Raw genomic sequence first — 26,730 nt, forward strand, 5'->3', positions numbered from 1 at the left:
GGTCTTTGTGAGTCTTAGGTGTCAACGTGACTGTGGCCTCACATAATGAGTTTGTTAATGTTCCATCCATTTCTATTTGTGGAGTAGCTTGAAGAGGATCAGTACTAGCTCTTCTTTGAAGGCCTGATAGAATTGTGCACTGAAACCATCTGTCCCTGGGCTCTTTTTGGTTGGGAGACTTTTAATGACTGCTTCTATTGCTGTAGGATAAAGAGGACTATTTAATTTGTTTATCTCATCTTGATTCAACTTTGACAAGTGGAAACAACCAAAAAAATTGCCCATTTCCTTTAGATTTTCAAATTTTGTATCATATAAGTCTTTGAAGTAGGACCTAATGTTATTTAAGTGATTCTCAGCTATTGGAAATACCCCTGTTGAGAAATCTGTTTAGCTCTGTGCCCATTTTTAACTAGATTATTTGGTTTGTTGGTGTTTAATTTCTTGAGTTCTCTATATTTTTGGATATTCATCTTTTTTCAGATGTAAGGTTGTTGAAGACCTTTTCCCCATCTGTATACTGCTACTTTGTTCTATTGACAGTGTCCTTGGCCTTAAAGAAGCTTTTCAGATTCATGATGTTCCATTTATTAATTGTTGGTCTTAGAGCTGGAGATGTTGGTATTCTGCTCAGGAAGTTGTCTCCTGTGCCAATGAGCTGAAGGCTCTTCCACACTTTATCTTCTAATAAGTTTACTGTGTCTGCTTTTATATTGAGGTCTTTGATCCACTTGGACTTCAGTTTGTGCAGGGTGATGAAGATGGATCTATTTGCATTTTCTACATGTAGATATCCAGTTAAGCCAGCACCATTTGTTGAAGATGCTTTCTTTTTTCCACTGTATGGTTTTGGCTTCTTTGTCAAAAATCAAGTGTGTGTAGGTGTGTGGGTTTATTTCTAGGTCTTTGATTCAATTCTATTGACCACTCTCTCTATTTCTATGGCAATATATGAAGGTTTTATTACTACTGCTTTGTAGTATAGCTTGAAGTCAGGGAAGTTTTATTCTATAGAATTGTTTAGATATTCAGAGGTTTTTTTGTTTTTCCATATTAAATTTAGAATGGTACTTCCAAGGTCTATAAGTAGTTGTGTTGGTATTTTGATAGGGATTGCAATGAGTCTGTGGATTGCTTTTGGTAAGATGGCCATTTTACTGTATTAACCCTACCATTCCATGAGCATGGGAGGTATTGCCATCTGATAATATTTTCTTCAGAGACTTGAAGTTCTTTTCATACAGGTCTTTCACTTGTTTGGTTAGAGTTATATCCAGATGTTTTAAATTATTTGTGGCTATTTGAAGGGTGTAGTTTCCCAAATTTATTTATCATCCCATTTGTCATTTGTATACAGAAGAGTACTGATTTTTTTTAATTAATCTTGTATCTAGACATTTGCTAAAGGTGTTTGTTACTATAGGAGTTCTCTGGTGGAATTTTTGGAGTCACTTATGTATACTATCATACCATCTGTGAATAGTGATACTTGGACTTCTTCCTTTGTAATTTGTACCCCCTTGTTCTCCTTTTGTTGTCTTATTGTTCTAGATAGAGCTTCTAGTACTATATTGAAGAGATATGGAGAGTGGTCAGCCTTGTCTTGTCCCTGATTTTAATGGAATTGCTTTGAGTTTCTCTCCATTTAATTTGATGTTGGTTATAGGCTTGCAGAATATAAACTTTATTATGGTTATATATGGGCCTTGTATCCGTGATCTCTCCAAGACTTTCATCATGAAGAATATTGGATTTTTGTCAAAAGCTTTTTCTTCATCTAATGAGGTGACTGTGTGGTGGTTTTTTCCAGTTTATTTATATGGTGGATTACTTGATGGATTTTTGTATGTTGAACCATACCTGCATCCCTCGGATGAAACCTACTTGATTATGGTGGATGATGTACTTGATGTGTTCTTGGATTTGGTTTGTAATTATTTTATTATTTTTGCATCTACTGATCATGGGTGAAATTGGTTTGAAGTTCTCTTTCTTTGTTGAGTCTTTGTGTGGTTTATGTATCAGGGTAACTGTGGTTTCATTGAATGAGTTTGTCAATGTTCCTTCCATTTCCATCTCAATTTTTGTGGAAATCATTTGAGGAGTATTGATATTAGCTCTTCGTTGAAGGTCTCGTAGAATTCTGCACTACAACCATCCAGCCCTGAGCTTTTGTCTGGTTGGGAGACTTTAATGACTACTTCTATTTCCTTAGGGATTTTAGGCTGGTTAAACTGTTTGCTTAATCTTGATTTATCTTTGGTAAATGAAATCTCTGAAGAAAATTGTCCATCTCTTCTAGATTTTTTTCAATGTTGTGGAATACAGGCTTTTGAAGTGAGACCTAATGGTTCTTTGGGTTTCCTCTGTGTCCATTATTATGTCCCTTTTTCATTTCTGATTTTGTTAATTTGCATACTCTCCCTCTGCCTTTTAGTAAGTTTGGCTAAGGGTTTGTCTGTCTATCTTGTTGATTTCCTCAAAGAGTCAGCTCTTAGTTTTCTTGATTCTTTGAATTGTTCTCCTTGTTTCAAATCTACTGATTTTAACCCTGAGTTTGATTATTTCCTATCATTTACTTTTTTCTGATTGTTTTCTTCTTTTTTCTCTAGAGCTTTCAGGTATGCTGTTAAGTCACAACTATATGGTCTCTTCAATTTCTTTATGAAGGCACTTAGTGCCTTTCTTCTTAGCACAGTTTTCATGGTGCCTCATAATTTTGGGTATGTTGTTCCTTCATATTCACTGAAGTCTAGAAAGCGTTTAATTTTTTTCTTTCTTTTATCCCTGACCCAGTGGTCATTGAGTAGGGAGTTTCTCAGTCTTTATGAGTTTTTAAGCTCTCTGTTGTTTCTAGTATCTGTCGAGGCTTGCTTTATGACCTACTATATTACCAATTTTGGCAAAGGTGCCATGAGGTGCTGAGAAGATGGTATATTCTTTTGCATTTACATGAAATGTTCTATAGCTATCTATTAGGTCTAATTGATGCATCAGTTAGTTTCATTATTTCTCCATTTAGTTTCTGTCTCAGTGGTCTGTCCATTCATGAGAGTGGGGTGTTAAAATCTCCCACTATTAATGTGTGGGGTTCAATGTGTGACTTAAATCTTAGTAATGTTTATGAATGTAGGCACTCTTGCATTTGGAGCATAGATATTCAGAATTGAGACACTGTCTTGATGTATTTTTCCTTTGATAAGTACAAAGTCTCCCTTCCCTTCTCTTTTAACTCATTTTGGTGGAAAGTATATTTTATTAGATACTTCCTTCTTGGTTCTGTTTGCTTGGAATACCTTTTTCCAGGCCTTAACACTGCGGCAATGTCTATCTTTATTTCTGAGGGAAACAGACAGCAGGTTCTGTCTTCTCATTCACTCAATTAGCCTGTGTCTTTTTATTGAGGCCATTAATGTTGGGGGATATTCATGACCAGTGGTTGTTAATTCCTGTTATTTTGATGTTGGAGATGGTAGAATGGGTATGTGGTGTTTGTGCACTTCCCTTCTTTTTGTTTTGCTGATGTAGGGTTATTTATTTATTGTTTTCCTTGGTGCAGTTAACCTCCTTAGACTGGAGTTTTCCTTCTAGTATCTTTTGTAGGACTGGATTTGTGGATAAGTACTGTTTAAATTTGTTTTTGTCGTAGAATATCTTGTTTTCTCCCTCTATAGTTATTAAAAGTTTTGTTGGTTATAGGAGTTGGCACTGACATCCATGGGTATCTTAGTGTCTGTAAGATATCTGTCCAGGTCATTCTGGCTTTTATATTTTGTGGTAAGAAGTCAGGTGTAATTCTGATAGTTTGCCTTTACATGTTACTTGGCCTTTTCCTTTTGCAGCTTTTAATATACTTTCTATGTTCTGTACATTTAGTGTGTTTATTATTATGTGGCAGGAGGATTTTCTTTTCTGGCCCAATCTATTTGATTTTCTGTAAGCTTTTTGTATGCTTATAGGCATCCCTTTCTTTATGTTGGGAAAATTTTCTTTTTATATATATATATAATTTATTCTTGTTACATCTCAATGTTTATCCCATCCCTTGTATCCTCCCATCCCTCCCCTCCTCCATTTTCCCATTATTCCCCTCCCCTATGACTGTTCCTGAGGGGGATTACATCCCCCTATATATTCTCATTGGGTATCAAGTCTCTTCTTGGCTACTTGCTGTCCTTCCTCTGAGTGCCACCAGGTCTCCCCCTCCAGGGGACATGGTCAAATGTGAGGCACCAGAGTACGTGAGAAAGTCGTATCACACTCTCCACTCAACTGTGGAGGATATTCTGACCATTGGCTAGATCTGGGAAGGGGTTTAAAGTTTACCTCCTGTATTGTCCTTGGCTGGTGCCTTAGTTTGAGCGGGACCCCTGGGCCCAAATCTGCCTATCATATTGTTCTACTTGTAGATTTCTAGGACCCTCTGGATCCTTTTATTTTGCTGTTCTCCCATGCGTCTCTCATTTAGAGTCCCAATAGGATGCCTTCCCCTCTGTCCCAGTTTCCTGGTAAGTGAAGGCTTTTGTGGGACATGCCCCTTGGGCTAGTATACAGATATAAGTGAGTATATACCATTTGAGTCTTTCTGCTTCTGGGTTAACTCACTCATTATGATCATTTCTAGCTCAATCCATTTATCCACAAATTTCGGGAATTCCTTGTTTTTAATAGCTGAGTAGTATTCCATAGTGTATATGTACCACAGTTTCTTTATCCACTCTTCTACTGAGGGACACTTAGGCTGTTTCCATGTTCTGGCTATTATGAATAAGGCTGCTATGAACATGGTTGAGCAAATTTTCTTGTTGTGTGCTGGAGCATCTTCTGGGTATATTCCAAGGAGTGGAATAGCTGGGTCTTGAGGAAGCCCTATTCCCATTTTTCTGAGATAGCACCAGATAGATTTCCAAAGTGGCTGTACTAGTTTGCATTCCCACCAGCAATGAAGGAGTGTTCCTCTCTCCCCACATCCTCGCCAGCATGTGGTGTCGCTTGAATTTTTGATCTTAGCCATTCTGATGGGTGTAAGATGGAATCTCAGAGTTGTTTTGATTTGCATTTCCCTGATGACTAAGGAGGTTGAGCATTTCTTTAAGTGTTTCTCCGCTATGATTTTGTTAAAAGATATTTTCTGGATCTTGGATCTGGAAATCTTCTGCTTCTTCTATTCCTATTATTGTTAGATTTGGTATTTTATAATGTCCCAAATTTCTTGGATATAATGTGTCAGGACCTATTTAGATTTAAATTTTTCTTTTATTGGTGTATTGATTTCTTCAATCATATCTTCTACATCTGAGATTCTCTCTTTTATCTCTTGTATTTTGTTGGTGATACTTGTATCTGTAGATTCTGTTCTCTTCCCTAGGTTTTCCATCTTCAGGGTTGCTCAAACTGTGTTTTCTTTATTGCTTCTATTTCCATTTTTATGCCTTGGGCTGTTTTATTCATTTCCTTCTCCCATTTGATTGTATTTTCCTGTATTTCTTTAAGAGATTTATTCAATTCCTTCACCTGTTTGCTTATACTTTCCTCTATTTCTTTAAGGGGTTTATTTTCCTCTTTCAGTGCCTCTATTAATAACATCAGCTTTAAAATCCTTTTGTTGTGCTTCAGGTGTGTCAGGATGTCCAGGGATTTCTGAAGTAGGATAGCTGGCCTCTGAAGGTGCCATGTGGCCTTTGGTTTTGTTGCTTGTGTTCTTACACTGACCTCTAGCCATCTGCTTAACCCTGATGTTAGTAAGACTGTTGGTACTTGATGGTAGTAAGCCTCTAGGATTATTGATATAGTTGGCAGTCCTGGGTGGTAGCAGACCTCTGTTTTTCCTGGGTGGTAGAGCCCTGCAGAGATGCAGGGAGAACTGGTAGTCTCTGATGGCTGCTGCTCTCTGGGTTTGCAGGAAATGAGGCAGGTGGGGAGCTGCTGGATTTTTATGGTTATCTGTCCCTGCTGCTCCCTTATGGTTGGCGCAGATCCATGATGGCTGCTGGTTCTCATGACTGCTTTATCTGTGCCTGCAGATGGAAATGGAGTCCAGGAAATGGAGCATGCCCTGGAGATGGAGAGTGGAGCACACTGAGGGAGAAATCTGTCTCAGATTGCCTGGGGCAGATTGCACCTCTGCAGACAGGCTCTGTTGTTCCCTGGAGGCTACTGGTCTCAGAGATTGCAGGTAGGGATGGGGTCCCAGGAGATGGAACACACCTAAGGGCTGTAACACAGAGCTTTCTGTCAAGATGGAGCTCGGAGGGCCTCGGGCAGACTGTGCCTATACAACTGGGCACTTGTAGGCCAGGAGTTGGAGGGATGTATTTTACCTGTTGTTCACCAACAGCTACCTGCCTCTGGGACTGCAGATGGAGATGGGACCTCAAAATTATTTTGACATTCCCTGCCCTGCCACCACTGGTACAGGCTGATTCCAAGGGTCTGAGAGCTGGACATATGGCCCCCATCCCTCATCAGCTGCAGCACTGAGTCTGAGTTGGCCCACCCTAACATCTATCCCATCTATAACTGCTGAAATGTGTGCAAGACCCTGTCCTGCAGATTCAAAGCAGCAAGATCTTCATGTCACAGGGCAATAATGAGACGTCTGAAAGAAGTCTCAGTAAGGATCCAGTATTTATAATGTGGCAGAAGCCAGATGTTTCAAATGAGACCAACGACTATTTCAATGAATATTTGCACATAAGGGTATATAGGCAAAAGGGTATGCTGTGTGACTCACCATGACACACTGCCACTTCCACAGTATTTTTTTTTTAATTTTTTTTTTGTTTTATTTGAGGAGGATGTTACAAGAACAGATGGTAGATATGAAGGGGTGAGGAGTTGCATGAGATTGGGGTGCATGGTGTGAAATTCACAAAGAATCAATAAAAAAGTTGAGTTAAAATAATATTTTTATATCAGCCTCTAGGAAAAAGGCTTGCATTTAAAGAGGCAGGAAGCAGGTAAGTAGAGATAAAGCAGACATACTCTTAGATGTCTCAGGGGTTCCTTCTCCTTGGTACAAAAATGTATTGGGAAAAAATATATAAAAATAAATAAATAAAAATTTTTTAAATGTATTGGAGACCTCCAATGTTTATTTATATCTGCCTTGGACAGTGTCCATCACATATTTTCAAAGAGCTCCTTTAATTATGATTCCTACGCAAAGGGTAATTAATAAGTAGGAAGTCCCTGTCCACTCACACATCAGCACCTACAGCAGGCCAGAGAGATGGCCTTGACTGTCATCAGCTGTAGAACTTAGGAGAGTGGGCACTGCATCTCACCTGGACAGCACAATAGAGCTGATCCTAGTGGTAGGGGTGCAGGTGCACAGACACCGAGAACATGAGTGAAGGGTAGCTAGCCCTGCCCCTTGTCTGCCATGGGGTAGCATGGGTAAGGGAGAAATGCTCTGCCCCGTCCTTTGATTTTGGCCACCTGCAAAAGGTGGATGAATAATCCCTCGGGATGCGAGAGCAGGAGATCTGACCTTGCCCCTTGCCAGCTGCAGCATTGGGTGAGCCCAATAGGGCAATGCTGGAAACCTTGCTCTGTTGGAGTGGGATGCAAGAGAGGGTTGACCCTCTCAGCTACCACCCAGTCCCAGATACAGGGCTTTGAGCTGATGCACCCAAACATCTATTCCATCTATGGCCTGCTGGAGCATGGGAAATGTCCTGGCCTGGAGATCTACATCAGCAGGATCTCCATGACACAGGGCAACAACAGGATACCTGAAGGGAGTTCCCATGAGGACCCAGTATCGATGGCGTATCAGAAGCCAGAGGCCTTGAGATAAATGTTCATTGCAATGAACATTTGAAAATTGAAATGTGTGGACCAAAAGGCACACTGTGTGACACATTACAGCTTCCATAACAAGATGGGTTTTTGAAATTCTATCTTCCTGTATTTTCTTTTGGGAGGAGGTTTTAAGGGCAGAGGGCACATTCAAAGGAACAAGGAGATAGGTGGGACTGGGGTGCATGATGTTAAATCTACAAAGATTTAATTAAAAAAGGGTTTTTTAAGAAGTAGACAATCTTTCCTTGTATGAATCTTAATAGTTCTTAATTATCCATTTGTACACCTCTCTGGCTTGGTGGACACTGCACATTAGACCCATCTGTCTGTATCCGACTCCTCCATGTGTTTTGAGCCTGATCCAGATGGCACATGACGGGATCATGACTAGGCTTCAGGACTTCCCAGAAGTTATTACCATCACTCTTAAATGAATGCACACTACTCATGAAATAAGTTAATATGGAACAATACACTTGACATGCCTGAATAAGAATAGCCATTGCCTCTCCCAGGTTGTTCATGCTTTTGGAAATCTGTAAAAAATAAAAAATAAAAATAAAAAACAAAAACCTTTGACCCTGAAACTCAAGGGACTCAGCTGCTGTTTCTGTGTCTGCCACAGAGAAGCTTTTAGCCAACAGATTATATATTTCTTCTTCTGACTGTCTCTTTCTACCTTTCCTGGTGACTTAATAATCTTATGATCAGCCCCTATGCAAGCCTTACTTCCTTGTTTGTTTAGAATATCTATCTATCTACAATTATCTCTAACTGAGTCTTTCTTTCTGTCTGTGTCTCTCTGTCTCTGTCTCTTTCTGTTTCTCTCTGTCTTTATCTATATTTTTCTACGTCTCTGTCTCTGTCTTTGGTCTCTGTCTCTCTGTCTTTCTGTCTCTCCATATCTCTCTCTACCTCTCTGTCGGTCTCTGTCTCTGTCTCTCTGTCTCTGTCTCTCTCTCTGTCTCTCTCTGTCTCTCTCTCTCTGTCTCTCTCTCTGTGTCTCTGTCTCTCTCTCTCTCTCTTTCTCTCACAATTTTATTTCTTAAAAAAGAGGAAAATATGAAGTACTAAAATGGTCCTCTAGTCTTTGTTGTGGAGTCAAGAATAAAATGACAAAATAATTTATATAAAAAGTTCAGGTGGTACTCTCACTTGGTAGGAACACCCTTAAACTTGTACCATCTGTCTGAGGTTCAGATTTCAAGTACATCAGAGGTATGCTATATCCTATGGCCAGGAACTGACCTCAGGTCTGCAGGATGCACATCCAAGACTTCAAAAACACAAAGGTAAATCTTCCAAGTAAGTGTAGCTCAATCCATTTGGGTTTGCTTGTCCTGATAGGAATACTAAATAAAAGAACTGTCCCTCTTTGAAAATCCCCACTCTTGCCATTTGAAGATGACCATGTGTGCAAAAGATGAAATGTCACATGAGACACACTAGGGATATCAGGGCTAGGCCCAGTCACATCCCAAGAGGCTTTAGGAGGCAAAAGAAGAAGCCAGTAATTTCCTTTGTTTTTGATGTGAGGTGCCATCCCTTAGTTTCTGCCAATGAATGTGGCTGGGCAAAGCCAGGCTTCCACATACAACTATTATTCCCTTTCTAAATGACTGAAATGGAGCATTAAGGAGACAGTGATGGAGCCCTTATCTAACTTCCAAGAGACCCCATATTTAATGCCAGTAGCAGATGCACAAAGACACACATGAAGGAGGCTGAAATAAAATATGAACATAAGGTAAGACTTAAAGTACTGAATTGAGACAGAAGCATCTATGTACACCTTCCAAAAGGCGTGAGCATTCCCAGAGGTGGGCTCATAATCAGGTTTCTCTCAGAACACCTTTGAGCATTCAAACTGTGAAGACCACTCCTGACTGCTTTACTTGTTTTAGCTAATGTTTCTCTGGGGGTCAGGGAAGCTCTCATGAAGATATTTTGAACTGACCTGCTCATAAAAAGTCAAGGACTACCAGGTCTGGTGACTTTGTCCGCAATGGCCTCTGAATTCACATATATATGTGGCAGATTCCTTTACTGGGCTTCCCTTAGAGAGTCTTGTCTCTCCTACTGAGTAGAAACAAGGATTTTTGAAGATTCACATGTGACCCATAATTAAATAAATATTGGGGTATAGAATTGCCTTTTTCACTCGTTATGCTGGCAGCCTTCTGAATCACAGCAGCTGGCTACTTTATCTCACTGTCATTTGCTGTATGAATCTCTAGGTAGCGTCTCTTTCCTATTGATGATTGGTTCTTTTCCTTCTCTTAAATTTTCCATGAGTGGCATTTTAAATGTTTCTTTCAGTTCTTCTTGCCTTTGTTTGTTCTTTCCATGGACAATTTGAGTATCACTGATAATTTCTTCTGGGGGCCTGGCTTATGTGGGTGGTTTTTGTTTGGTCAGTTGGTTTTTAAGACAGGGACTCATGTAGTCCAGACAGACCTCAAACCCACAAGATTTGCCTTGACCTTCTGTCCTTCTCCTTCCAATTTCTGGCATTGCAGGATCTCGAGGCCATGTCTAGTTTATGGAATACTGGGGATGAAGCCCAGAGGCTTGTGCATCCTTGGAAACCACCCCACCAAATGAGATCCATGCACATAGTCCTACTGCCTTTCTGTCAATCCCAATTCTACAATTCTGCCTTCCCACATTTACAATCTTTTATAAAATCAATTTTCTTTTTACTTTACAAAGTGAGCATGTAGCATAGTACTGATTTTTTTTTTAATGTCAAATTTTTCTGAGGTCTTTTTCTTAGGAATTTGCATTGCACGTAATCAGTTACAATTACATAAAGTCATGATGCTTTGAAGATCTAGTTCTCATTTGGTCATGCCACACCAAGAGAAATCATTATCACTATGGGAAAGCATGATTCCTTTTACAGTGTGATCTTTAATTTTTAATTGCATTTATTTATCATTGATGGATTGGAAGAAAGCAGGGTTCAGAGGACAACTTGCAGGAACCTGCTCTCTCCTTCTACTGCGTGAATTCTAGGGATTGAATGTGAGTCAGCAAGCTTGGTGGCAAGCGTTTTTAACCCTGAGCCATCTCATCAGCCCCTACAGTGTGAGCTCGAGTGCTCTAACATTGCAGCAGGCACGGTGGTGAGAGTCATGAGAGGCTATAGTAGGAAACTCGCCAGTTTGAGGCAAACATTGCTTATATGCCAAGAACTCATCTTTTTCTGAAATGTTATCAACATTTCAAAAGGCAGACATTAAGTGGGGTGGTTCAGTGTGAACCTATTTAAGGCACAAAAATCATGGTAATCGAGGCGTAAACTTCCACTTTGTACTGTGTTCTTAAATTGATTCTTATTTCCAGATCTAGCCCAGACCTTTTCAGACAGCTTTGTCAATCCTTTCTGGCTGATGCCTGGATAAGAAAGGACACAGACATAAAACTCTAAGGTTCATATTCTTAGCTTTCTTCTTTCAGGAACTAAGTGGGTACTGATGTCTATTAAGATCCCCTATCAGCCAAGAAAAGCCAAGGCCCAGATAGGCAAAAACATTGCTACCTGAATTTCAAGGTGGAGACCACTAAACATGGGGCCTGGCATCCTGTCAACCCTCCACCTAACCACATTTCATGTGTACATGCTGATAGAATCGCTCTGAGCCTATTTCAGTTGTCTTGTCACATACAGCACAAGTCCCATGGTGGTTGTGATTTTCACAGGCTCCTTTATGTTCTAGATAAAGTAGGAGACAGGTTCAATATTCACCAATTAGCACAAGTACCATAATCAGCTCCTGCTGTCTAGTGTTAAAAGTCCCTAGGTAGGTGAGAGAAGCATGGGATAATGGGGAAATAGAAGGATCCAGAGGGTCCTAGACACCTACAAGAAGAACATTACGATGGGCAGATCTGGGCCCAGGGGTCCTGCTCAAACTATGGCACCAGTCAAGGACAATACGTGCAGTAAACTTTGAACCCCTACCCAGATGTAGCCAATGGACAGGAAATTCTCCACAATTGAGTGGAGAGTGGGGTCTGACTTTCATATGAACTCTGGTGCCCCATATTTGAGCATGTCCCCTGGATGGGGAGGCTTGGTGGCACTCAGAGGAAGGATAGCAGGCTACCAAGAAGAGACTTGATACCCTATGAGCACATACAGGGGGAGGAGGTCCCCCTCAGTCACAGTCATAGGGGAGGGGAGTAAGGGGAAAATGGGAGGGAGGGAAGACTAGGAGGATACAAAAGATGGGATAACAACTGAGATGTAATATGAATAAATTAATAAACTATATTTTTAAGTCCCTAGGTATCTTCTATTTGAGATTCATTTTTTTAATTCTTTTCAGTTGACTTCCACTTTGGGACAATTCAGAAAGGCTTTTGCTTCAAAGTACAGTGTTCCAAGGCTGCTTTGAGTTGCTGTGGCATTTCCACGAAAAATAAATCTTTTCATCTGTTAGTTTGGGGGTTGACTATGCCTCTTCTGAGTGAAAGGATGAGGCATTTTCTGGGGATTCTTCACTGTCAAATACAAATGGTGCTAGGAGGGGAAAAGATAAAGCATGAGGTGGCATGGTTCAGATATAAAGCAAAACGGACACAGAGCAGGGCAAGGACTGTCCTCTCAGAATTTGACCTTCTTCAGCAATGAACCTCTAATTGACTTAATTGGACCACTTTCATATTCAAAGAAATTTAATTTAAAAGAGTTCCCATATTCCCTTTGTTCCCACACATGCATCGCCTCCCCTATTATCAGTACCTCCACCTGATTAGTGTGACTATAACAAGTAAATAAATTACCATTGACTTACTGCTCTCACATTACATCATTTTTTATTCATTCACTTTACATCTCTATTGCAGCCCCCTTGCTCATCTCCTGCCAGTCTTACACTCACATTCTCTTCCCCCTCTCCCTCCTCCCCTTTTCTGATGAAAAAGGGAGACTCCCCCTACCAACCCACCCTGGCCCATCAAGTTGCATCGGGACCAAGTGCATCCTCTTCCTTTGAGGCCCAACAAGGGATAAGGGAAAGTGATCTTAAAGCCGGCAAGAGTCCATGTCTGGGACATCCCCCACTCTAAATGCTAGGGGACCCTCATAAACGAAGCTTCCTATAGGCTACATATAGGCAGGGGACCTTGGTTTATAAGAGTTTCCTTTTATGTACATAGTAAAGAAAAAGTGGAGGCTGAACAATAAATCTCCCTCTTAAAATCCCACAGTCTTCCGGGTGGTTTAGGTGCACACCTTTAATCCCGGCACTCAGGAGGCAGAAGCAAGTGGATCTCTGCAATTTTGAAGCCAGCCTAGTCTACAGAGTGAGTTCCGGGACAGCCAATGCTACACAGAGGAACCCTGTTTCAAAAAAAAAAGGCCCATAATCCATCATATAAACCATAAGTCATCTTATAGTCAAAGCAACCTCAACTTACATCCAGAAAAAGAATCTTTAAATTTAAATGAAAACTTGCAGTAAAGATTCAATTGTTTCTTCTCCTGGCAAAAAGAAAGGAGGTACAGCTTTTCCAAGAAGAATCAGTATTTTTCTTCCTTCTCCTCCCCCCCCCATCAATTCCCTTCATCCTCATCATGTGCACCTTCATCAAACCTTCTTCAGGAAATCTCACCTTTATGTACAGTATTTCCAAACTTTGTCTTTGTTGTAATTTGGGGTTAGTGAACACCACTTTTTTCCAAACCCATCTCCATCTTCTGTGCAGTCCCAGTAGATCAAGCGTCTGTACCAGAAGGGAAAGGCACATGGAGCATAGTCTGCAAAAGAGTCAGTAGGAAGAGAAATTCATTCTTTTTTGCAGTAGACATGTACACACACACACACACACACCACATATTCTCTCTCTCTCTCTCTCTCTCTCTCTCTCTCTCTCTCTCTCGTAACCCTAGTCCACCAAGAGCTTATGAAAATAAAATTGGTACTACCTTGATGATTTTGTACTGCTTTGATAATCTACTAGTTTTTTTCTTATCAAGATGGTGGATTCAAAAATCTTCTACTACAGATGTATTAGATTATATGTGATTTTGATGCTGTCAGGGATGATTCATCACAGGGACTTGGAAGACAACTTGTCATCTAAAGTCATCAGTATGCAAGGAAGAACCCAATAAAAAGGCAGGCAAAGTATTACATGCCTTTAATCTCAAGCCTGGAGAGGTAAAAGCAACAGGATCCCCTGGGATTTCTGGCCAGGTAGTCTCACAAATTAGCAAGCTCCAGGCTTAATGAGAGACCTTTTTCTCAAAAAAAAATAAATAAACAACAACAAAAGAGGCAGAATAACACACAGAGATACATGGCATTGACCTCTGGCCTTCATACATTCACAAGTACACACCCACACATACAGCATATGCACTCACATGCAACAACAGCAAAGAGGTTGTGTGTGTGTGTGTGTTGTCACCACAACAGAATCTGCTCAAGATTATGAGTTCTTGTCTGTCACACCAAACGGTTTCCAAGACAAGGGATGACCCTTCCCTCTGTGAAATTTAGAGTCAAGACACTTACCTGACAGAGAACAGTACTTCCAGTAACCTTGAAAAGTCTTGTTCAAAGAACACCATTTGTGTTTTGCATTGAAGTCGACACAGTCATAGAATAACTTATTTCTATATGAGAAAGGAAAGGCACATTCACCATCTAAAAGGAAACAAAAATCTCTTTATCTGTCCCTGGGTGTTTTAGTAGTGTTTTCTAAAAAAATAAATCCCTGCCCTAACTGAGACATCTATATCAACACACATACACACACACACAGCTTGGGGAATATCTCATGAAAGGGGTGAAAAGAATGTAATGTCAGGAAGATGAAAAGAAAAGCTGTGAGGTGCTGTCTTCTAGACGTGACATGGTCATTGCTCTCATGAACTCATGAACTCTCAGGAACTGTGGCCACCTGCCTAAGATCAAGCCAACAAGATCAGTCAACATTCCAACAGCCATCACTAATTGGACTCAGTGAGTTACCAAAAACAAAAACAAAAATGAAGAGGACATGAAAAACAGAGAGGTATGTTAGAAATGTGAGGAGTGGGATGGGGTGTTACAGATGGGTATGATCAAAATATATTGTTTTATTTAGAAACTGGTCCATAAATACAATCTCTGGATTGATTAACCATTTTCTCCATTTTTGGGGCCCCTTCTAAGGTATTATTCATCCCAAATCAGGCTGAAGAAGCCTTAAGAAAATGACATCCCATTCCCTCTACAGGGGGGTCAGGTAGGTTTCTGTTTGCTTTCTTGGTCTATAAATGCTTATTTTCATCAGGAGTTGGTTATAAGTTATTATTGGTCTTATACAGAAATAAAAGTAATCTGGACTCAGGGATGTCTCTCTTTTCCTTTATCTTTCATCCATAGGTAAGGAGATAGGAGCTGAAGAGAAAAAAAGGGGGATAGAGAAATATAGAGGGAAGATAGAACAAAAGGTAGATGATTGAACCTACTCCTTAACTCAAGGCCTTAATTGTTACTCACAAAGGAGGTTATTTCTAAGTCATTGGTATAGAATTTTATATATTGATGCAAATCATGGCCATGTCAAATACTAGTCTAATTTTATCACAAGAATATATATGCTAAGTCTAACAGATAGATATAATTCTATAGATATATAAGGCCTTCAAAAGTCTCAGAGACCCACAAAATAATGGCATTTAAAGATGTTTTTACTATTCTAAAGATTCTTTTGACAACAAGACAAGTTAACTCCTGGCAACACCCAGCTGACCTCAAAGAAAATGATGAGCATCAAAGAACCTCCTTATGGAATTGGCTTCAAATGTGGCAAATAAGCCACTGGACAAAATGTCCTCATTTCTGCCACAGACAGAATTCTGCCCCAAAATTAGCAAGCTTAGATGCAGAGAGAGTTGATGGCCAAACTCTGCCAAGACAGGGTAAGTAGGTTTTCAATATTTCCTGCCTCGCGAATAAGTCTGGTGGACATATCGGGGTAGAAGGCCCGAAGATGATGCTCCAATTTTATAGAGAGTGTTGGGTGATTGTTCAGGCGGTTAACTGTCAAAGTCATTTTTTCATTTTTCAAAGCTGCTAACCTGCACTACCAGTTCACTCAGGAATTTAAGTTTTATTACTTTTCAAGTCTCTGAGAGGGGTCAAAGACCAGATAGTTTAGTTTTACAATAAAGTTTAGTTGGTTAGGGGATAATACCTTTTTAGATCAAGATAAATTATTTAAGTTAATAGAGATGAGATATGATAGACATTGAATTTCATTCAGAAATTTAGACCCAACAAGATAGCAAAGATGTTTACTTCAAGTTTAACAAATACAAATAGCCAAATCACTATGAATGTAACATTTATATAACTCAGGATTGTCTCATGGTTCTTCCTGCTGTATGTAGTTTGTTTTATTCATGTGTAATAAAATAAATGTATGTGTTCAAAATATATACATATATGTGTATATATATATATATATATATATAGTTTACCTGTGTAAAATTGTTGAATAATAAGTATAAAACATTATAATATAACACATTTTTACTGAAATATAATTATATCACAATTTCCTTTCCTCTAAATGTATTTTAAACTGTCCTATTTTTAAATTCTTCAGTTCTTTCAGGGTTGGAGCAATAGCTCAGTGGTTAGGAGAATACACTACTATGGAAAAGGACCCATATTTAGTACCCAGGACCCCAGCATGGTAACTCATAATTGCCAATAACTCAGGATCTATGCAGGAACCCTACACATGCAGCTTCTGCACACCTCTGCACTCACATGAACACACCCAAATACAGGCACAGTCACACCCATAACTAAAAACTAAAAATAACTCTTTACAAAGGTGACCTCAGACATCAAAGACACTATTAGAACTGTGAATGTGATTGTGACCAAAAAATGGACAAGTCCTGTGTCTTAAGGTTTCTATTGCTGTGAAGAGACACCATGACCATGGCAAATCTTATGAAGGAAAACATTTAGTGGGAGCTGGATTAGAATTTCAGATGTTTATTCCACTGTTGTCACGGCGGAAAGAATGACAGCATGCAGGCAGAACAGTGCTGGAGGAGCTGAGAGGACTATGTCTGGGTTGGCAGGCAGCAGAAAGTGACCTGGCTTGAGCTTCTGAGTCCCCAAAGCCCACCCTCTAGCGACACACCTGCTCCAACAAAGGCACAACTCCTAAGAGAGCCGCTCTTTGTGAGCCTGTGAGGCCATTGTTATTCAAACCACTACCATCTCAAAATATATTACTTATTTGACTCTGCCTCCATCAATGCCATGGTTTTAAACTGAAACATCTATACTGTGGCTAAACAAGTGATTATAAAACAAGGTAGTTTCCTACTGCAGCGCTGTTTTGTTTATAATATCCCAAATGGTTACTGGTTGATTTCCTATATGGCATATTTTCTACATAGCATTTCCCATTAGAATGGCAAAAGAAGTTTAAAAGTATAAATTTTTAGTGCTGGTAAGAATTCATGGTGGAATATTCCACTGTGTTACCTGTTTACAAGGGACATGTGCAATGTTTGGTGAAAAAAAGAGAAAAAGAATATTTTTAGTAGAAGAAAATAACTAGTGTTCCCATTTCCATAGAATCAGAAGAGAACACACAGGGACTGGAAAGATGCCTCAGTGGTTGAGACTGGATGCTCTTCCAAAAGACCTAGGTTCAGTTGCCAACACTCACATGGCACCTCACAACCATTTGAAACCTCAGTTGCAGGGGATTTGATTCATTCTCCTGATCTCCACTGGCACTAGGCACACGTGTGATGAACAGACATACAGACAGACAAAACAACCACGTGCATAAAATTAAAATAAAGAAAAATTTAAAGAGAAAGAATATTTATTAATAATAATAAAATTTCCGACCAACTTACCTTCTACCTCTGGATGTCTAATCATAAAGTCTGAAAAACAAAATTTTAGTAAAGTCCATTTTAATCTTAGACTTTAAAACAGATTCTCCTAGAAAATTATGTTAACAGATAGATGGTTAGTCTGAGGAAAAGCAACATTGGCATGAAATTGTTTCAAGGTTATTATCTTAGTCTTTCTCATTGCTTGAAGAGACACCATGACCACACAACTCTTATAAAGGAAAATATTTAATTGGGGCTGGCTTACAGAATAAGAGATTTAGTCCGTTTCCATTAAGGGAGGAAGCATGGCAGCATGTGGGCAGACGTGACGCTGGAGGAGCTGAGAGCTCTACATTTTGATCCATGGGCAGCATCAGGAAACTCTACCACATTGGGCTTAGCTTGAGCATAGGAGACCTCAAAGCCCACCCTCACAGTGACACACTTCCTCTGAGAAAAAGGCCGCACCTCCTAATATTGCCACACCCTATGGGCCAAGCATTCAAACACATGAGTCTATGGGGGCCATACCTATTCAAACCACCACAGATATCATACATGTTTGTTGGGGACAATAGGCCATATGGTCAATGTTCAGCCATCTTGTCAGAGCCTGCACCTTTAAGTCTCTGTTTTTCCTAGAGCTTGCCTTTCACCAGAAACTAGCTGACCCTGTTGTGGGTCAGCAGTTAGACTAAAGACAGATAGAGATGAAGCGACCCTGCTATGGTTTAGCAGTTAGACTAAAGCTAGATGAAGACAAAGCAAGATACCCTGTGTGGCAGGACATTATGACCCTGCCTGGAATTCCCTGTGTTTTGAAAAAAAAGTCTGCAGCTGGGTTGCTATAGCAATATGCGCCCCTGCCTTCTGCCTTATAAAAGCTGCTGTCTGACTAATAAAGTTTGAGAGTTTGATCAATCAGACTTGTTCTCCTTCTTTGAGTCTTGCATTCTCAACAGGTGACCTTCCTCCCGAGTTTTAGTCGAACCCCACAGGTTGGGTCACATGTTCTGCTTTCAGATCTAGTTTTATGCTCCTGAAATTATTTACTTTATAGAAATCCTACATCTTTTTCATTGCTGGGGAGTAAACCCCAGACCTTGTACTCGCTTGGCAAGCACTTGGCCATGCCTCCAGCCCCTCATCAGGAGAACTCTTGGCTTGCTCTCTACTAATCCTACACATGGCTAAATGACTTAATCCCAAAGTACTTCATCGTCAGTGTAAGAGAGTACTCCCTCTCTTACTGATGTCTGGTTGTCTCTTAACATTAATTATCCAGAAAATGTATCTATAATCCATCTATCTTTTTTAATTAAACAGAAATTATAAGCCAATACTTTATTACCTAGATATGACAATCCTTAATGAAAGTACTTGACACTTCCCAACACGGTCAACAACACATATAAAAGGCTACATTCATGCTCAAGATGAGCTAACTAATCCCTGAAAAGAAAAACCCACCAATAACTGAACTACCTAAGCTCAGGACTTGAAATGCCACCATTTCTTACTTTGGAAATCCCTGCCCTAGAAAACTCTGTCCTCCAACCAAGGAATCTTATACAAAGACTGCCAGCTTCTAATAATTTTTATAAAATTTACTAGCAGTCTATTATTTTATATAGACTTATAACTCAAGATATAACTCAAGAATGGAAGGGTAATTCTAATATAAAAATTGAGGAATAAATTATAGGAAGAGGATACATGACAAAAAGTCCATAGCTCCAAAGATAAAATTCTGTCTTTTCCCCCAAAAAACAGATACAAATGAAGATAATTGTGTTATGTGTGACAAGCCAGTCTCAATCTGTGGATGTTGCAAGAACATAAAAAACAGGACACTGAGGTCATTGCATAAGACACTGGTCTCCCTGGGATGGTACACAGTGTTCTTGGCAGTGGCCTGCATACAGCCCTTCTGTTGCTGCCACAGTGATCAAAGCATCCCACTGCCCCCAACCAAGAGCTGCCCACATAGCACAGCTAAAGCTCTAATTGGTACGCTGCCAGCCCCTCCTTCCCACCTCAGGGCTATCAACCTGTCCTTCCCACCCTGGGACTGTGGAGCAGGAGGAGACAAAAATGTCAGCCCCTGGAAGCTCCTCAGTGTAAGGTATCCATGGCGATCTTTCCTGCCTCAGCCTACTCATGTTAGGGAAGCGGACACCTTTCCTGCCTCAGAATGCATACCGCAGCCACCAGGAGCTGCCCACAATGGCTGCACCTCCTCGCCTGTTTCTGCCAGCTCTTCATACTACAGGGAAAGCCTTCCCTGCTCTGGACCCTCTTTGTAAACTTTGTAACCCCTCAAGGCAGGAAAAGGGACCAGATCCCTGCCTGAAAAAAGTTCCAGCAGCCCAGCTCCTCTCCAGACCTCTGCAACTGTCATACAAATGTCATCTCTAGCCTGTCAATAGGCTTCATCCCAGATTATGCTAATTTGAATTGAAAAGTGACAGAGACCAGCTCCGCGAACGTCTTAAGAAACAGGCGGACTACTGCTCTGATGGCAAGTAGCCTTAAGAAACAGGCGGACTATTGCTCCGATGGCACATAGCCTTAAGAAACGGGTGGACTACTGCTCTGGTGGCAAATAGCAACGGTTTATTTCTTAAGCACAGCTTTTATACTATTCTAAAGTAGCATATTTCTGGCTTGGCGCGTAACATTAGTTATTCATTAATATTACCAATAACAAACTTGGTTCCCATTCCTATTAGACTAAACACATTCTGGGAATCAGTCAAGGGAGAAAATTTCACGAACAAGAAAGAAGATAACTATACGCCTTCCCTCTCCTTGAACCAATAGCTGTTTAACTTTATCAAGAAGTTCTCAAGGAATCACTGCCAAGACTTCTGGGAGCAGAGCCAGAGCTGCTCAACCCTTCCAGGAGGGGCAGCCCCTGAGCTTTTCCCCAAAATCCTTAGTTAACCCTTTCAGGCTGATACTAAGTAGCAGTTCTCCTCGGAAATGTCCAGATTAAACCCCCACCAATCTCTGAGCAGAACTAACTAATCCCTGAAAAGAAAAGCCCACCAATAACTGAACTACCTAAGCTCAGGACTTGAAATACCACCATTTCTTACTTTGTAAATCCCTGCCCTAGAAAACTCTGCCCCCCAACCAAGGAATCTTATACAAAGACTGCCAGCTTCTAATAATTTTTATAGAATTTACTAGCAGTCTATTATTTTATATAGACATGGCTTATTTCCTTTTCATAATATTACATATGTTAGAAGTCCCCTCACTAGTCAATTTAATTTCTGTGTTGTTCTGCTTCATAGGTTTTGCAGTGATCAGTCTTTGAGAAAAGAAAATAATAACAGTTTGATATGTCCATATTGACACATTTAATCACTTAAAGAGTATGAATAAAAAATCATTATTTGTGTTAATTTTTTAATATTTGTGTTAATTCTTTGGGAATTTCACCCATTGTATTTTGATTATACTCACTCCAGTAGGTCCTCCCAGATCCACACCCCATTCCATACTCACTCAAATTTGTGCTCTAAATATTATGGGGCATACAGCCACCCACTGCAGTGTGATTGACCTACCTGAGTCCACAACCTTAAAGTATTAACAGACACCCACAACCCACAAGTGGTGAATGAGCAGAGAAGAAGACCCTGGAGGATGCTCAACCTTAAATGGGACATCCATCCTCCTCAGGTTCAGAGATCAGTGTGAATGAAGGAGAAGAAATATTGTCAGAGCCAGACACCGTGGGTAAATATAAGGAAACTGTTTTCCACACACAGACAGACAATTTCACATTTGAACTCAAAGCAGCTGTGACAGCATGCACGGGCCCCCACGCAATCTTAAGCCATAGAAAGCCCTTAACTGTTTTTAAAGGAACTTACTTTGCCTTGTATACATACATAAAATCATGTTTTATCTTTTATAAGTATAAAATATTCATTAACACACTTTACAAAATTTTCATTAACATTTTTAAAAGTTCTAAAAGCTGCTTTCAAAAACAAACTCGTACATGGTTGGTGGATAGTACTCTGAAAGACACAGCTTGGGACAAATATTTTGTTTCACTAAATTTAATATTTTAAATTGAAGGAACAAAAATATCTCACTAAACTCAGTTGTGAAAATGTGTATTCTGAAAATCATGGTTTCTACAGGACAAGAAAGTACCCTGTGTGACCGAGACTCTAGTCCAGTGGACTCTGAGGTCAGTGCAGGGATGGACCCAGCACCCAGGGTTCCCAAAAGGAGTATAGCTTTACACAGAGATGAAAGTGACAATCATGAAGCCTGCATGAGTCTGTGCTAGGTCCTTTGCATACATGTTATGGCTGTCAGCTTGGTGTTCTGTGGGACTACTAACAGTGGGAGTGAGGGCGTCTCTGACTCTTTTGCCTGCTCTTAAGACCCTTTTCATCCGACTGGGTTGCCTCGCCCAGCCTTGATATGAAGGTTTGTATCTCATCTTATTTTATCTTGTTGATATCCTTGGGATACGTGCTTTTTCTCTGAAGAGAAATGAAGAGGAGTGGATCTGGGGGAGAGGAGAGTGCTGGGGAACTGAGGGGAGTGCAGGGAGGAGAACCTGCAGTTTAAATGTATTGTATGAGAGATGATTTTTTTTAATAGAGCTTTGGTCTCTCAAGTCACTGTGCAAGTTGTCCTCCCATTTCTAAAGTTCCAATTGTCCTTGCAGAAACTTGACTCTATATAGCTATGAACCTAGACGTTTTTTTCTGAGGCGGTGGCTCTAGCCACAGGTCCCAGCTACTAGACAGACTTGACTGGATCTGAAGTTAGTTTCCTATCTCCAGCAGATTCATAGAATCTGAGCAGTAACTGAGGTTTTGACTCCACCTAGTCACCTCTGTTCTGAGTATCCGGCCTCACCCTTGGCCATGTTGGCACATAGCCAACACAGGATGACTTCAGCAATCCAATCAATAATCAACTCTGTGTTTCATCAGCCCTCTAGATGAATTATATGCAGATATTCCTCTAGTAAGAGACACAAAAAAGCCCAGCACTTGGGAGGCTGAGGCAGGAGGCCTCTGGAGTTCGAGGCCATCCTGGTCTACAAAAGCGAGTCCAGGATAGCCCGGATTGTTACAAGAGAAACCCTGTTTCAAAAAAACAAACAAACAAACAAAAACAAAACAAAAAAAAGAGACACAAAAGAAGAACATCCCATTAGGATCAGGAGAAGAGGAAATCAAAACAAACCCTCTCCAACAAGTACCTAAAACAAGACAAAACAACACAAAAAAAATGTAACATCATGTCCACTTGTGACTTACCAACCAACTCCACTATCAGGCAATCCAAAGTTACAGAAATTAAAAATTAGAAATACCTTTCAAAAAGAGTAATTTTAGGGGTGTTCCCTGTGACTAACATCAAAATATATGTAATGAGAGGTTTGAAACAAGAAAACGTAGGATATTGAATGCTCAGCCTTAAATGGGACATCTATATCAAGCCCTTCTCACTGGGCCGCAGGGAACGGCTGGCAGAAGAGAAAGCAGAAAAAAATGTAAGAGTCAACATGTGGAGAGAAGTGTTGTGTAGTGATGACCCCTGGCCATGACGTAGCTTGGCGATCACACTCATGAACGCACAGTAGCTATGGTTATCTTGCATGTGGTCAATAGAAGCAAAGTTCCAGCATAGATGTGGGAGATTGAGGGGGTGATCTCTGTAGGCCCATGCCTCACTGGGGAGCTACTGGCAGTCAAAACTTCTGGGAGAGGGTATCAATCTTTTCTGAGTTGTAGCAACTGATAGGTTTTCATGGCTCCTATGTGTAGGTAGCCTACACCATGCACACATAGGTGTCATTATCTAGACTTAATAGATTATTTTTTTAAGTTTGGGGTTGCAGGTAGCAGAAGACACCCAGGCTTCTCTGCCTTCATGGGACAGGTGATTGGCACCACTACTATGAACAAATAGTTGACGGAAAAATTAGAAAGATAGAAAAATTGAGTGGTACATGCACTGTGGAAAGAAGCAGATCTGGAGACATGACCATATGCAACAGCAGTGAGGACTAGGCTAATGTGAGTGGCCTGCACTGCCACCTAAGGCCATGGGGATATCTGGATCCATGCCCCATGTTACCACCAAAAGCCATATGGATGCCCATGGACCATGCTGCCACATGGGGCAATATTGCTGTCAATGGCAAGGGCTTGTTTGTTTGTTTGTTTTTATTTTTCTGTTGTGGGGGAGATCACAAGGGTGGGGGTGGACATGGAAGAACTTGGAAATGAGTATGATTTGGATGCATGAAGTGAAATACCAAAAAGAATCAAAACCAAAATAGTATGTTGAAGAAAAAAAGGTTGGGAATAGGACATGTTGAGGTAAATTGAAGAGAGAAATAAGGGTATGTATAATCATATTCTCCTTATGTATATATTATATATATACATATTTCTCCTTATGTATATATATTATATATATTCTTTTTTAATTATTTATTATATATACAGTGTAGGGCATTAGATCTCATTCTAAATGGTTGTGAGCCACCATGTGGCTGCTGGGAATTGAACTCTGGACTTCTGGAAGAGCAGATGGTGCTCTTAACCACTGAGCCATCTCTCCAGCCCCTACTGAGCCATCTCTTCAGACCCTCACTGAGCCATCTCTTAAGAATAAAAAATGTTTAAATGGAAATAGAAAGCAAGAGAGGTTACCATTTGCCAGATTTTGGTTATCTATTTTATTCCCAAAATAGTAATAAATTTCAACCCTGGCATGAGATCACTCAAGCCAGCCGTCTGTGAAGTGTTGCTAACTGAATCCCTTCTGTTTCTCCAGGCCATGATCATAAATGGTTTCAGCATGTATCACTCAAGGCCTGTCTCTTCTGTCTTCCCACTTATCTGTTCAATCATTGACTGAAAATAACTTTTGATGCTTAAGTTTTTTTCACCTGAAAGCTTACCACGCTACCACTGCCAAATATGCTAAAATCTGATGATTTTCGTTATCTGATTTCCCTGAAAGCAGAGCGCCTCTAACTTCTGATCACGTCCTCCCATCTTCAGTCTGGCTATTGAAGCAGCATAGTCATTGCAGACCTACACTGACTACAGTTAACATCACAAGTACGCACTTCAGTGCCTCAAACAAAAGCCCCGTAGGCACTTGGCCGGTATAAGTCCTTGCCACCAAGCCAAGTCTGAGGACCAGAGAGTTAGATCCCTAGCATTCACATAACAGAAGGAGAGACTAAGCTCTCACAAGTTATCCTCATCCTAGCACATAGGCACTGTGCTAAGACGCTCAAAAACATCGTGAAAACAAAACTGAGGTGACACCTGAAGAGACGGTTCAGCGGTTAAGGGCACTTGCTGCTCTTGCAGAGGGCTTCAGTTCAGTTCCCAGGACCCACATGGCAACTCAAAACCACATGTTTTGAGTTTTACAAAAGTGAGTCCCATTTTCTCCTTATGTAGGAATTTAAAACATATCAAAGTGAAAAGACAACTTGTTCAATGACATGGCTTCTGACGGTAGAATACCCTAATTCATATGCCCATCCTTCTCCCCGATGGTTTTATCTTCATAGTTTTGAGCCTTTCGGCAGATCCTGTTTTCTACACTTAAAAAAAATACCTGGAAGATAGAGATCTCCCCTTTTCGTTAATTAGGACACACAAAGTAAGGGTGGCCTCTCCCCTACAAAACATCGCAGAATTTGTTACATATGTCACTGATGTGCAAGGAAACATCATCAAAAACTCCACTCCCAGCCACACTCACTTCACCCCTCACCTTCCTCTTGAAGACTGAAAAGGCTGTGAAACAGGCAGATGGAAACCAATAGAAATCCCACAGGCTGGGCCATGTTGCTCCTGCCAGGAAATGGTTCGTAAAACTAGTTCACTCTCAAGATCTTGTAGACCCAGGGATTCAGTCGCAGCCTGTCTCCTCCTTGTCCCGTCACCTCTCCCCTCCTCCTACCTCTTCCCACACTTCTTTCCACAGCCAGACTCAGTCTGCAACTTTTTCTTATCTTTTTTTCTTTTGAAAATGCCCATTTGGACTTTAGATGAGAGAAGCATGAGAGAATGGGGAAATAGAAGGATCCAGAGGGTCCTAGAAACCTACAAGAAGAACATTATGACAGGCTGATCTGGGTCCTGGGGTCCTTCCTGCTCAAACTATGGCACCAGACAAGGAAAATATAGGCAGGAACCTTTGAACCCCTACCCAGACCTAGGCGATGGACAGGACATTCTCCACCGTTGAGTGGAGAGTGAGGTCTGACTTTCATACAAACTCTGGAGCCCCATTTCTGACCACGTCCCCTTGATGGGGAGGCCTGGCGGCACTGAGGAAGGATAACAGGTCACCAAGAAGAGACTCGATACCCTATGAGCATATACAGGGGGAGGAGGTCCCCCTCAATCACAGACATAGGGGAGGGGAGTAGGGGGGAAGCAGGAGGGAGGGAGGAATGGGAGGATACAAGGGATGGGATAACCATTGAGATGTAATATGACTAAATTAATAAAAATGAAAATGCCCCTTTGGCTTCTTATCGCTGTCTCCTTCCTTTCTCTCTTTCCCTCATCCATCTCCACCTTCTCATTCCTCTCCCTCCCTTACTCTTCATCTGCCCCATTCATTCCATCTCTAACTCCAAATCATTTTGTCTTCTACCATCTTCTTCCCCTAATCCCTCTGATCGCCCTCTATTCTCTCTTCCCCCTCCTCCACCTCCCCTCTCTCTTCTCTTCATTCCTCTACTGATCGCTCTGTTTCTCTGTCTCTCCCTCTGCTTTGTTTCTTGCATCGTCTTTCTCTGTCTTCAGACTATAAAGCAGCAATTGAGTATACACGTGAAAAAGGAACACTTCACATCAGTGGCACTAAGTATAAACAAAGTGAGACACAGAAATTCAAGGTGTTCCCATGAAGATAATTATACAGGTGATGTGGAAAGCGTTGTGCGTAAGGATACCTTAGTCCATCTTCATAAGCCAGAGTTGAGTAATACGTTATAGAGATGCAAGAAAGCTCCTTGT

At 40.7% G+C, this 26,730-nt stretch overlaps 2 protein-coding genes across 2 annotated transcripts in view; one reads left to right on the plus strand and one right to left on the minus strand.

Annotated features, from left to right (window-relative positions):
* Positions 1 to 26,730, plus strand: part of LOC127203582 (40S ribosomal protein S19-like) — a 223,000-nt gene that overhangs the window by 51,009 nt on the left and 145,261 nt on the right. The gene's annotated exons all lie outside the window — the stretch shown is intronic.
* Bsph1 (binder of sperm protein homolog 1) lies at positions 13,431 to 25,547 on the minus strand. Its single transcript, XM_051161891.1, has 5 exons — positions 25,475 to 25,547; positions 21,702 to 21,720; positions 20,070 to 20,071; positions 14,334 to 14,465; positions 13,431 to 13,573 (listed from the first exon to the last, which is right to left on the minus strand). Exons 1-5 carry the CDS (start codon positions 25,545 to 25,547, stop codon positions 13,431 to 13,433), a joined length of 369 nt encoding a protein of 122 aa, XP_051017848.1.

This window comes from Acomys russatus, chromosome 19 (assembly GCF_903995435.1).
Source record: "Acomys russatus chromosome 19, mAcoRus1.1, whole genome shotgun sequence".
NCBI classification, from domain to species: Eukaryota; Metazoa; Chordata; class Mammalia; order Rodentia; family Muridae; genus Acomys; species Acomys russatus.

What these genes read in the sequence shown, in the direction of transcription:
- Bsph1 (XM_051161891.1), bottom strand. Translation starts at nt 25,547, where the DNA reads ATGGCCCAGCCTGTGGGATTTCTATTGGTTTCCATCTGCCTGTTTCAC. An exon ending in GAAGTACTGTTCTCTGTCAG is followed by an intron (nt 13,574 to 14,333) that starts GTAAGTGTCTTG and finishes ACTCTTTTGCAG; the next exon opens with ACTATGCTCCATGTGCCTTT.